The sequence below is a fragment of the Phocoena sinus genome, chromosome 3, assembly GCF_008692025.1.
Source record: "Phocoena sinus isolate mPhoSin1 chromosome 3, mPhoSin1.pri, whole genome shotgun sequence".
Lineage (NCBI taxonomy): Eukaryota > Metazoa > Chordata > Mammalia > Artiodactyla > Phocoenidae > Phocoena > Phocoena sinus.
The window spans coordinates 14,365,824-14,378,933 of NC_045765.1; the positions used below are offsets into that span (position 1 = coordinate 14,365,824).

The 13,110-nt window shown below is 52.5% G+C and overlaps 1 protein-coding gene across 3 annotated transcripts; it reads right to left on the bottom strand.

The window, feature by feature from the left end:
* Positions 1–912: 912 nt before the first annotated feature.
* Positions 913–12,429, bottom strand: TRIM7 (tripartite motif containing 7). 3 transcript variants are annotated; one of them, XM_032628083.1, is made up of 7 exons: positions 11,614–12,415; positions 10,629–10,724; positions 6,201–6,431; positions 5,354–5,376; positions 4,949–5,064; positions 4,414–4,449; positions 913–2,510 (listed from the first exon to the last, which is right to left on the bottom strand). In XM_032628083.1, the coding sequence occupies exons 1-7, from the start codon at positions 12,118–12,120 to the stop codon at positions 1,999–2,001; spliced, it is 1,521 nt and encodes a 506-aa protein (XP_032483974.1). In that variant the 5' UTR covers positions 12,121–12,415; the 3' UTR covers positions 913–1,998. The 3 variants fall into 3 exon arrangements, 2 of the variants coding, with proteins under 2 accessions (XP_032483974.1, XP_032483975.1); XM_032628084.1 differs by lacking the exons at positions 10,629–10,724; positions 11,614–12,415 and adding an exon at positions 7,683–9,448 and having other exon boundaries at positions 6,201–6,478; XR_004349331.1 differs by lacking the exons at positions 913–2,510; positions 4,414–4,449 and having other exon boundaries at positions 5,014–5,376; positions 6,201–6,478; positions 11,614–12,429.
* Between the last annotated feature and the right edge of the window lie 681 nt (positions 12,430–13,110).

A 13,110-nucleotide genomic window follows, 5' to 3' on the forward strand; every position in this document is an offset into this window, starting at 1 on the left:
GCAGTGCCCAGACCTGAACCTAGTCACCCTACCTTCTGTGACCTGTAATGTGTTGCAATACTTCAGCACAGTTGTTAGATGATATAAAGGGTAATTGTGCTACTCAATCCAAAAGCCATACAAGCCTGGATAACATTAAGGCTTGATGATAGCATTAGGCAATTTAATTAATAAGTGAATGTTACAAATGGATTTTCCTTGTGGAAATCAGTGGTATTCAAATACACTGATTAGCTACAGTGTTCTAGAGCTACTCTCCATGTATGAACACCACACAGGGTTCACCCTCTGGGATGCTGCTATAGGCTGGACTCTTCAATGGTCCTGTCCCCAGCCCACAGGACACTGGATTCTGACTGCCCTAGTGCTATATCTCTAGATTGCCTCTAGAAAAGGGTCATGCCTGCCCTGACAAGAACATCTCTCTTACCGTCCCTTGTATGCAAAGTGTGCTTGAAGTATCTCAGGGACAGAGCATGGAAACTCCAAGATGCTTGCAGATCAGACTGTTTGATGGTCACTGCCCCTGCATGCCAACACGTCTATCTATAAACAATGTGTGCAGGACAGAATTAGGTCTGAGACTGGATTTCATCTAGCTGGGCAGCTAGGTAGTGGGGGAAGGAAACCTTTGGCTTTCACCTAAATATGGGGTGGCTAATATTTTACAACAACAAATCAAAAATAGGGTGTGACCATACTGACCTATGTCTGTTTGCACCTAAACCCTATACGCATGCTCATAAACGCCCTCTCCTCTTCCTCCTGAGACCTGAGATATAAACACACATGCAAACATTCCTCACACAGATAAACACACGTGCTCACCTAGTCTGGCAGAAACCTTTGCTCGTAACTGTGCTCTTGCATTCAGACTGGGGGAGTTAAGAATGAGCCAAGACACCCTAGAAATGAGCTCACAGTCTGTATTTCCATCTCCCCATGCCCCTTTCCCGGAGCACACTAAGCAGGGAACAGCCTACCTCCACTCTCCCAGAAGCCCAGCCATGCAGAAGCTGGGGAACCATTAGCCAAGGGAATAACACCCTCCAGGGTACAGGCTGAGCAGGCCGTGGCAGCAGGGTCTTCTGCTGTTGGCATACAATTGAGAAGCTCCAGGAAGTGTCTGTCAGGGGCATGCCTGTGCTCTGTGCATTTCCATGCTGGTGTTAGTTGCTTCTGGAAAATTATACGTGCCGCCTTGAGTTTCAAAATTCCAGAATCTTTGGTCTCCTTACCCAAGGGAGACTGTACTTTGGCACTTGAAAAGGGTTTAGGCAAACTTGAGTACACGGAGCAGTCACTGTGGCCAAGGATGTGTTGTACATACACTCTGTCATCAGGCTAAGCCACACTGGACGGCAGCTATGCCTAGATGCTGTTACCCTGGGCTTTGCCCTCATGTACAGATCAAGGGTCTCCTACCAGTTCCGGCCCAAACTCTCCACTGAGCTGGAAGTACAGTGATCCTCCCTGAGTAGACAACTTCGTCAGGCCAGCTAGATTCAGGTCTCTGAAGGCAGAGCTGGCAGCTGACAGGAAGGCAGAGCAGAAGGGATCATGAACCTGATTGGCCTGGCACGAACCTGCCCCCCTTGCAACTGAGGATGGGAAAGGACCAGAGCTTGGTTTTGTTCCACGGAACCAGAAGCCCTGCTGAGTTGGGGCAGTGATAGGAAGCACCTCTGGTGGAGCTGGGCTCCTGTCCTCATCCACCTCCACCTCCTCACAGCTCAGGCCAAATCCACACGTGGACAACAGGCAGGAGACATGCCAGGAGGGTCCAAAGCATCTCTTCCCCTGCTCAATTGACCTCAGAGCCCTTTTCCCCAACAGCCCATTCTCATGTCTTTGATGCTGTAGTCTGCAGAAGCCCCTCTAAGGCAGCCTGGGACAAGAGTCTGGAGGGCATACCCAGAGTGACCAGGAGGCTCCATCCGAGGGCAACATGCCTTCCCATGACCGACTGACCCCCTCAGGGAGGCCGAGCAGTGCCCCTCAAGGCCAGATTCGCAAGTAGGTCCCAGTGGAGCAGACAGAGAAAAGGGGGAACACGCGCTCTTGGAAGTTGACACGGAAGGTGTAGATGTGGTGCATGTCCTCCGCAGCATAGAACGACACGGCCCCCACCTCCAGGTCCAGGGCGACCCGCACGCGGGACAGGTGCCCACAGCTGAGGGGCGTCCTTTCAGGGCTGGTCACCGCCCAGTACTGCCCGCTGTTGAGCTGCAGCGCCCAGACGCCCTCTTCGGGGGTGAAGGGCGTGAGGCCCTTGCGGCGCACGCTCTCACGTGCCACGCCGAAGGCCCAGCCGTCCTTGGAGCCCACTTCCACCTCCCAGTGGTGCCTCCCGGAGGAGAAACCGCAGGATGCCAGAACTCGCATGTTGGTGTCGAAGCGGCGCGGGTGGCTGGGCAGGTCCTGGGCCCGCTGTCCAAGGCGCACGCTCTTAAGATCCAGAGAGAGGATGAGGCGGGGGTTGGCCGTGTCGGGGTCCAAGGTCAGCTCCACTGCGGGGTATGGGGAGGAGGGAAGACAGGGAGAGACGTCCCATGCAGCGTCCTTGCACGGCTCCCATAGCCCCACTCCCACCGCCCCCTCATTAAGTAGGTGTTGAAATCACAGAAAGGCAATTTATGGACCTGATTTGGATCTCAATTCAAACAGATTGACAAATCCAATTTAAAAGACCGTGGGGTGGCCTTCCCTACTGGCACAGTGGTTAAGACTCTGCCTGCCATTGCAGGCTACACAGGTTTGCAGCCCTGGGTCCGGAAGACCCCACAGGTGGAGCAAGTAAACCCCTGCGCCACAACGACTGAGCCTGCGCTCTAGAGCCCGCGAGCCACAACTTCTGAAGCCCGCGAAGCCACCACAATGAGAAGCCCGTGCAGCGCATCGGGTAGACCCCGCTCACACACCTAGAGAAAAGCCCGCGTGCAGCAATGAAGACCCAAGGCAGCGCAAAAGAGAAAAAAAAAAAGAAAATTGGGGCTGTACAGCAGAGATTGGCAAAACACTGTAAATGAATTATACTTCAATTAAAAATAAAATTAAGAAAAAAGACAAGTGGGGGATTTCGGACACTAGATACTGGAAAGAATCATTAATTTTTTAGTTATGATGTTGGTTTTGTGTTTGCTTTTTTAATGGTTTTGTGTTTATGTTTTTTTTAAAGTCTATCTCTTTAGAGACAACATACTGAGATATTTACGGAAGTGAGAGCTATCTGTGGTTTGCTGCGAAATAATCCAGTGGGAAGAAGTGGGTAGGGGTGTTTATGAAAAATACTAGCCACGAGTCAATAATTGATGGAGGTGTACGATGAGTACATAATACTCGTCATGCTCTTCTCTCTACTTTAGTGTATGTTTGAAATTTTCCATAATAAAAAGTTAAAATATGCACACTTGCTGCAAGTGCTACTATGTTCCAGGTCTGTTCTAGGCCCTGAGAATCCCACAGTGGAGTATCCCTGCCCTCCTGAAGCTTCCTTTCTGTGAGGAGAAGGAGGAGAGACAACACATGATAGAGGGATCAGGAGAGCAGGCTGTAATTTCAACTAGAGGGGCCAGGGAAGGCCTTACTGAAAAGGTGCATTTGAGCACAGACATCAAGGAGATAGGAAGTCAGATCTGCAGCTGTCTGGGGGAAGGGTGTTCCAGGCCCTGGCGTAGCCGGTGCAGTGCAAAGGCCCTTAAGCAGCTGTGTGCTTGGTGCCTTCCAGGAGCAGCAAGGACTGTGTGTGGCTGCACGGAGTGAACCAGGGGAAGAGTGTGCAGTGAGGCTCCAGATCCCGTAGGGCCTTCAAGACCACTGCAAGAACTCCAGCCCTTACTGAGTGAGAGAGGCGGGGCTGTCGCAGGGTTCTGAGCAGAGGAGGACATAGTCTGACTCGGTTGGTTTAGATTCTTCCCGAGTAAGATCTGATTTAGCTCAGTCACATCAGCTTCAGGAATATGTGTCCTCCCCTCCCCACTTCCCTTCCCGTTGGGGTTAGATCCCACTCACCCCAGAGCCCTGCAGGAGTGATCACCACCTCCCTTCCGGTCTTCAGTCTCCCCCTGCTTCCCCCGACCCCTGCACACAATCCCTGTCCCCAGGAGAGGTCTCCATCTCTCTGGGAGTGGGAACAGGGAAGAGAGGCTTGTCCAGGTGACCGACAAGCACTCCCTGATCTGAGTATCTCAAGGTGCAGGGAACTCCTGCTCTGGAACAACTTATAGGCCTATGGGCCCCACTGTGGCCTGAAGGAATCAGACTTGTGAGGATGAGGAAGAAAGGGCAGTCGATGGCAAAGTTGCTGAGGTGGATGGGCAGAAGGAACCACCCATGCACAGAGCCCCGAGAGACAGTCACTGGATCTCTGCATGGCCAAATGACGGGCACCCACTGTTAAAACAGCCATCATACCTTTCTCCTCTTTCTCCAGTTCTCCCCGAAGATCCTCTGAAGAGGAGAAACAAAGCAGGTTGTGTGTGAATGCCATGGGAAATTTCTATTTGGCAACAACGGTGACACCACCTCTTGACACTGACAGCCCCCCTGTAAATGTTAAATATCTGGGGGTTCACTCACTCCCCAGATACCCTAGAGTTGATGGGCAAGTGCTGGGCCGATCATGGGGGTGGGGAGGGGCTGTATTCTAGTTCTACCTCTCCCACTTCCCCCTCTTTTGTCTGGAGCCATTCTGAGCTGAGCTCTCCCTCTTCATCCTTCTTTCTGCCCCCAGTGCCCCTCTACTCCATCTGTCCCCAGGGGAAGCTTCATGCCCTGGGGTAGGGGCGGGGGTTCTAAATAAATTAGCCACCACCGCCTCCCCGCACCAGTCTGGCCTTGACACACCCTAGTTCCTGTTTTATCATACAGCTTTTGGAAAGGCACATCTTCAGGACCCCAAACCACCAGAAACACACCGTCACCACCAGGCCCACACACAAGTCCCTACCTCTGAACTTCTTGAGCAGCCCCTTTAAGACAAAGGTCTTGAGAGAAACATTCCAGACTTTATTCTTCATCTCAGAAGAGACTGTGGTTGGCTTGGGGGCAGGCACATTGCTGCACCTGCAGGACAAGGACCCTGAGGAAGGCCCACTAACACTGTCCCACTCCCACTGGGCTACTTGACAATTAGGATGGTGAGGTCCTCTGGGTGGGGAGAGGTGAAAAGGAGAGCCTGACCCCGTGCCGAATACCCACGGGCAGGCAGTAGATGTTTGCCTCAGAAGGTACCCAGGTAAGGCAGGGAGGGCATCGGGAGGTGAGAGGTCAGGGGTGGGGAATGAAGACAGGAAGCTAAGTGGAAAAGAAGAGCCAGCTTAGAGAGGCCCGAGGTATTGTTAGGTCCACTCACCTGCTTAGTGTGTTTTTGAATTCCTGGAAAGAACAATGAGAGAAAACCAAATCAGCATTCACCTTTGAGAAAATAAAACTGGCCCCTTCCCTCCTTCCAGGGGAATAAGCAATAAGCAGGTGTATCACCCCCTACCTCCTGCATGGGCCCCAGGTGGCAAGAGTTTCCCGATGCTCCCATTTATTACAGCAGCATCACTGGAGCCAAGTGCTAGGACCCAATGTTGCCTCTGCTTTCAACATCACCCAAGACAAGTGACAGCTCTTATGCAACAACTGGACATCACTCAGATTAGCGCCTTTTAAACGACCTTTTTTGTTTTGTTTTGTTTTGGCCTCATGGCTTTGTGGTATCTTAGTTACCTGACCATGGATTGAACCCAGGCCCCCGGCAGTGGAAGTACAGAGTCCAGGGAATTCACTTAAATGACCATTCTTGATCCATTTGTGACTTGTGAAGTTTATTTCATGGATTGTGACTATTTATTTTAGAAGGAAATAAGACAGAATAAAAAACATCGAAGTGCGTCACACGTAGTACGGGTAAGTGTCATTCATTTTCTGAGACTTTTGTCACAACGTATATAATAGAATACATTGTAAGAGATATTATTGTGGATCATGGTCAAGAAAGTTTTTATCACATCCCTTTAGACCTCTAACCCCAGGAAAATCAGCGCTCCTCTCTCTAGTCCACTTTGGCTCCAGATGTGTGATTCTACTAAACTCATAGGATCTGGTTCTGTTCTCGCCGCCATTCTTGTTTCCTCATTTGAAAAGTGGGAGGGATAAATTCATGCCTACTGCCTTAGGATAAATGACTCATACCCTGGCCAAGCCAGGCTCACCTGGAGAAAGTCAAGATCAGGCTTGCAAGTTGTCTCCTGGATCTCGCTGCTGAGCTTGGAGAGCTGGGCAATCTCACCCCCAAGCTGGGCCAGGTTCTCATTCTGCTTCTGTGTCACCTCCCGGGACAGCTCCTCCAGGCGGCCCAGGAGCCGACCCTCCTGTTCCACCAGGAAGGCCCGCAGAGCCTGGAACTCTGCCCCAACCTTCTCTCGCTCGGCTGCCATCTGCTTCTGTCCCAGGAGAGGTGAAGTTGAAGAGGGCAAAGGGATGTGGGCATCTGAGACACAGCATTTGGATAGAAACCTCTGAGCCATCCCACAGGGCAGGGGTGCATCCCACTCACTGCTCAGGGGTCAGAGACTCACGCGTGCACGCCCACCGTGCACACGCTCTAGTTTAAATGTCCCAATTCCGAGCACGCAGCAGCCTCAACACGTGCCTTCCCTTTCCCTGTCACAGTTGCGCCCATGTGTCTCTTTAGACCTGGGCTCTCCCACCAACCTAGGGCAACTTCAGACTCACCCCAGAAACCCCCAGGCCTGCAGTTTCCTTATTTGAAAAGTGGGAGGGATAAAATAGTGCCTCCTGCAATCACTGTAAGGATTAAACTGAGGTCCCCAAACACATTTATTTTGTGTTCAAAGCAAGACAACAGGCCCCAAATGGAGTCGCTTATGTTAAGCCCCACATCACCAAACCGAGACCTAATGACAGTTTCAGCTCTCCCACAAATGTCATCTTAAACCAGCCTATAAGGAACGGCCTGATCAGTATCTGTTCAGTAATCTGCCTGATAAACCCCTGCCATCCCCTACAGGGAAAGCAACTTTGCAATAGCCAACCCACTTTTTTGTGCGTGTGACCAGATTTGTGATCTTTATTCTGCTGAAATTAGAGCATCCAAACACACGATGGTTTCAAGTTATTGTAGAGTTGGAAAACATCTTTGATAGCACACACTGAGATCTCAAACATAACGCCGTATAACTTTTGCTCACTTCGGCTTAGTTCAACATTTTCAGCAATGATTTAATATATGATTTATAAGGCAACTTTAAGGTGTGGCTTTGTGGAAGTGGGGGGTGGAGTGGGGGCTGCTGCTGAAAACTCATTTTAAGACATAGAAACTTAAAGTAAATCATTGATGTCACTGGCTGTCAGACAAGCAGGCCAACAAAGTACCCTAATTCATTGTTAGGCTGCGAGGGTGACGCAAGTATCTACATGGAGAGATGATGGCGGGTCTCACATTTAAAGAAGCACATTCACAGCATTAAAAACATGTACTAATAGGATACCAAAACTGCAAGATTGGAAATAAATTTAAAATACTTCTACCTTCACAGCACTTCTTATGTTTAAATTCCCTCTCTAATCGGACACCCAAACTACTTTGGGATCATAAATCATGTTGATGAATCAGTCTATAAGTCCTTGGTAGTGCTGGCTTGGGCTCTGAAGGCAGAAAAGACAACTCTTACTCAGAAATGTTGTCAGTTCCAGCCAAGATAAAATGCTGTCCCTCCCAGGGTGGAAGAGGTCCAGTGCAATCCATCTGCTACCAAGTAACTGGTTTCCTTCAAGGATGATGTTGTATCAGGCCTCTGCAGTGGTTCTGCTGCTGCCAGGCTGAACACTGGGCAGCAGCAGCTGCTAGGTCATTCTTGGTGAGTGGGAGCCCGTGCTGTTGGGCCAATGAAAAGCCTTCTTAACCGTCAAAACAACTCTTCTACTCATGAGCCTCTGTGGCCAACCCACTTTTTTGCCTAGTACAACTTCCTTGTTCCTGCTTCCTCTGCCTGTAAAGTCTCTCACCTTGTATAGCTCTTCAGAACTTCTTTCTTTCTGCAAGATGGGATGTTGGCTGATTTATGAACCACTGAATAAAGCCAATAAGATCTTTAAGTTTTACTCATTTGAATTTTGTACTTTAGCATTGGTCACCCCTCCAACTTTCACTCTTCACTTTACTTCATTTTAAAGGGCACCTTTTCTGTTTAGCAATCGTAAAAGCAACACAAGTTCATAATATAAAACCTGGAAATGCAGGGAAGTAGAAAGAAGGAAGGAAAATCAATGCCAGTGATCAGAGGTAACAGCACACCCACAACGACCTAAGTAAGAGTATGCTGTGTGCAAGCTTTCCATCCTATTCTTTCCATGACCACTATCCACAGGATTTTCACCCCTGTGATTTCAGACACAGACTCTCGCTCCTGACCCTCTTGAGTCTTTACGTGAACACCTGGGAGGGACTCTGCATGATATAACAAGTGAGGCCTCTCGCGGCCAGTGAGAAGGATTCCATCCCTCCAGGACAAGCTCAAATGTCAAAGTTCCTCTTCCCTGAAAATTCTAGGTGGGGAGGGGGTGGCTGGAAGAGGAGACTATAAGTGGGTTCTGAAGTTAGGAGACCTGGGTTCAGTTCGATGCTCCCCAGTCTTCAGGATTTGGGCAAGCAGGCAGCAACAGCACAGGGAACTTTACAGGCGTTAACTCCCTCAATGCTGACAACCACCCAGTGACGTGGGTACACTCTCATCCTGATTTACAAATGAGAAGACCAAGACAGAGAGGTGCATTACCAGGAAGTGGGAAGTCAGGATTCTAATCCAGGGAGTCTGACCCCAGAGTCCAAGCTTCTTGCAATTATAGCATACGGTCTCCCAAGGAAATAACACAAGTGGGACAATTTTCACCAAAACACTCTAAATCGGGGTTTCCAACCTCGGCGCTATTGACATTTGGGGCAAGATAATTATTTGTGGTGGAGGGCTGTCCTATGCATTGCAGGATGTTTAAGCAGTACCCTGGCCTCTACCGGTAAACACCAGTAGCACCCCTGCCCCAGTGCTGACAACCAAAAATATCTCCAGACATTGCCAAATGTCCCCTGGGGCCCAAAACTGCCACCAGTTGAGAACTACTCCTCTAAATGGTAAGAGCATTTTCAAATAAAAATATTCCTTCTCCTTGTTCTCATAGCACCAATGGTTGTCTCATTAAGCAGGCATTTTGTAATCATAAAGGATGTGTGGGCCACAGGGGGGTTGGCTGGGTGGGGGTAGGACAGAGTAGAAAGTGCTAAGCAATGTCATGGGGTGTGGGGTCAGAGACCATGACGCTGCCCAAGCTGGAGAAGGCCCTCTGGATCATGGATGTACAGCAATGGCCGAAGAGCCACATGCTTACTCTTTTTTTTTTTTTTTTTTTTCCGGTACGCGGGCCTCTTCCGTTGCGGAGCACAGGCTCCGGACGCGCAGGCTCAGCGGCCATGGCTCACGGGGCCAGCCGCTCTGCGGCATGTGGGATCCTCCCGGACCGGGGCACGAACCCACGTACCTTGCATCGGCAGGCGGACTCTCAACCACTGCGCCACCAGGGAAGCCCCACATGCTTACTCTTTTTTTCCAGCAGAGCAGGGTGGAGATCTGGAGGGGTGAGGGGTGAGCCCTTCCTTGTGGAGGGAAGTGAGTGTTCAGAAGAGAATGCCTGAGATGTGCATGGGATGCAGGTGTACCAGGTGCAGTTCAGGGTCAGGAAAGGACCCTGGGGCACCTGTACACAGGGTCCTCCCCTTCACCCCACACCTCCTTCCCTTAAGGGGAGGGGGCGACCCTCAGGTTGCTCTCCCTCCATTTTCCAACTCTAGGACTTAAGAGCCCTGCCCTAACAGGCCTTAGTGGATCCTTTCATTCTCTTAACCCCTAGTTTTTGAGCTAGGAACTGAATTTTCGAGATAGAAAATGACAGTGACCCACATTTGCCCACCTTAACCAAAATGAACCCCATTTCACTTTCCTGTTCCACTTCAAGGAAGACAAAATACCACCCCAAGCGCTGGGCAGCGGGGGTGCTAGCACAATCGGCTGCTGAAAACCCAAGTCCCGGAACCTCCTGCCCTCTGCTGGGTGGGGAGCAGCTCTGCCATCCCCTCCCCCATCCCCCCCACCCCGCTCCCCTAGTCTCGATTTCAAAATCGAAAAAACTCTAAAAATGAAAGTTTTTTTCATAACTCTTTTGGTGGTAAAATATACCATAGACTGACAGAAGGCTCCCACTTAGTATGAATATTCATATGTTTCTCTATAGAAATATTCATGTGTTCCATTACAAGATGCTCCACAGACCCTAACTGGGGTGTTATGTAATATTAGGGGGACTATACATCTTGATTCACCTGGACAGTTCCACTTCAAGCCAGCTGTCCTAAAATAATTATTTTAGCCCTCCCTTTCACTCTCAAAAGCTCTGGTTATATAATAAATTACACGGTCACCCTATATAATATGCATCTCATTATATTTCTAAACTCCACCTCTGCTGTTCCCCAGGCACACACTCCAAAGCCACACACACCTAGCCAGAGTGGTGGGTGGCCCTCTGCTGTCACCCAGGGGAGCCAACCTGGGGGTTGCCATGCTCACCAGGAGCTCCTTGCTCTCCTTCTCTTCGGTGGAACGAAATGCCTCATAGTCCTCCAGATCCTTCTTCAAGACCTTCAGCCTGGACTCCAGGAGCTCCTGTGGAAGAGTGAGAAGGAGGACACTGTGGGGAGAGGATTCTGGCAACTCCCACTTGTGCCTTCCTGAAGCCACCCAGGAGAAAGGGAAGGCCCTGTTCATTGAGGAAGAGGCGGCAGGGTTGAAGCCACCTCTGGACGTCGGGATGGCTACAGCCTGCACAGGCTGCACATAAGGGTACAGGACAGCTGCTGGGTGACTCCAAAGGCCTCAGGGCCTCCCGTCCTCAAGACCATCTGTGCACCATCCAGGCTGACATCAAGCCCCCCAGCAGCCCAACCTGCCTAGTCCTCTCTTCTGCTCTCCTCACCACCATCAGAAAGCCCTCTGGGTGGGAGAGCTGGAGCAGGGTAAGAGCAAAGAAAGACTGGGGACTGTGCCAGAGGCGTCCGCGCACACCCTAGCAAGTTGGCAGGAATGGGAGGTGCCAGAATCCCAGATGGCTCTTGGCTCTCTACTCAGCCCTGGAGCCACCCACCCCCTTACCCCGACCTCTTGGGAAGGTCGTCCCACTCGGCCACAGAAGGTGAGAACACCGAACAGAGCTATGTCCAGGGAAAGGGCTTAAGAGTGGGGGTAGCGAATGTGTGGGTGTGACGGAGAAACCGCTCAAAGCCAGGTACCGACAGAAAGAAAATCTCCAAATCTGTGGGGCATCACGCCGCCGGCCCAGTAGGGGCCCAAAGGGAAACGCGAGGGGTTTGGGAAGGTGGTATTGGTGGTGTCGGGGGTGACAGAGGGAGAGCCGCGCTCAGTCCCGAAGCCAATGCTGCGCAGCATGGGATAAGGGAAAAGAAGCAGGGGCTCACCTGGGCCTTCCTGCCTGCGCGGGAACGCAGAACGGGGACTGGGGGTACCGGGGACGCGTAGGGGTGGGGACGGCGCTCACCTTGGCCTCCTGCACCGCCTCGTCCAGGGGTAACACGGCGTGAGCGCGGTGCTCGCGGGCGCGGTCGCACACCACGCAAATGGCACGTCCATCGTCCTGACAGTAGAGCTTGAGCGGTTCGTGGTGCTGCGCGCACCCGGCCGCCCCCGCCTCCGGAGGCCCGCGTTCCCCCTGCGCGCCCGCTGTCAGGCTGAAGCGCCGCAGCAGCGTGGCCACCGCGGCCAGCTGCCGGTTGGGCCGCAGCTGGCCCGGGCGCGCGGGCTCGCGACACTGCGGGCAGGGCAGCGAGCAGGACAACATGTGGGACGCGGCGGTGGCCCCGGCGCCCGAGCGCTCCCAGCAGCGCTCGATACAGGCGCGGCAGAAGCTGTGGCCGCACTCGACGGACACCGGCTCCCGGAAGAGCTCCAGGCAGATGGAGCAGGTCACCTCGCCCTGCAGCTCTACCGCCAGCGCCAGCGCCTCGGCCCCAGCGCCCGGGCCAGTCCACGGCCCCACCGCCGCCATGCGCACCCTCAGTTCACCCAAGTCGGGCGGCGCGGGAGAGGTTACCCTACCCTACGGTACGCCTCTCCCAGCGTAGCGGCCGGGGCGGGCCTCCGAGCGCCCACGGGAAGAAGAAGGGCGGGGCTGACGCCTGCTGGCAGAGACTTGAGCTGAGGGTGCGCCAGGATGGGAAACGTGAGGGGAGGGTGCGTTTTGATAGCTGACCGGGTAGCACAGGGCGAGGGGATCTCAGTGCAGGCCAGTGCTCTGCGCTCCAGTTCTGGGCCCCTCAATATCCCGCCTTGGCCTGCGGCCTCCTGGGTCCCGCGGCGCCCTCTCTCCGTCTCTCCCTTCTCTCAGCCCTAACGCGAGCCTGTCTAGGCCGCCCCAGCCTGACCCAGTCAGCCTTGGGAAACGGGCCGGGACAGGTGGAAGCACACGCCCACTTGGGCGCCACTCCCAGTTGCCGCCCGAGGCCCAGCCAGCACAGCCCGAGGGCTTGGCGCCGGACCAGCGTCAGGTTCCCGGAGCTCAGGTTTGTCCGGCCCTGTGCTGAGCTAAATTTAGAGTCTGGAACCTGACTCTTGTCCCCGACCCCCAAGCGTGGCCTTGTATCCACTTTTGTAGCTACCTCTCCCGCGATTGTGTCCCCCCGCCTCCCCGTTTATTCTTTATTTTTGTTTTGTTTTTTTAAGCAAGTAATACAGTTACAGTCAATTCCCCCACTTTATTCGGTGTTATACCCCTCCAAAACCCAATCCTTTGTTTCTCTAGCTCATTTCTACAGTCCCCCTACCCACCGCCCAGAACTGCCATTGTATTTGCTCACACCCTCTCTCACCCCACTCCCTCTGGAGGGCACTTGGGGCAGATTTTCTTCCCCAACCTCCTCAGAAACTGCTCTTGTCAAGGTCACCACAGCGATCCTAACCCAAAGGTGAAAGCAGGCCCCTTCTCAGGCCTTACCTCCCCTCTCCCCTGATGCTTCCCCCTTCCAGACACCCTTTCTCA

Excerpts from the sequence above, each read along its gene's own strand:
- TRIM7 (XM_032628083.1), bottom strand. The coding sequence starts at position 12,120 with ATGGCGGCGGTGGGGCCGTGGACTGGCCCGGGCGCTGGGGCCGAGGCG. Across the intron at positions 6,432-10,628 it reads AGGAGAGCAAGGAGCTCCTG|AAGCAGATGGCAGCCGAGCG; the intron begins GTGAGCATGGCA and ends CTCCTGGGACAG. Across the intron at positions 2,511-4,413 it reads ACTGGAGAAAGAGGAGAAAG|TGGAGCTGACCTTGGACCCC; the intron begins GTATGATGGCTG and ends CATACCCCGCAG.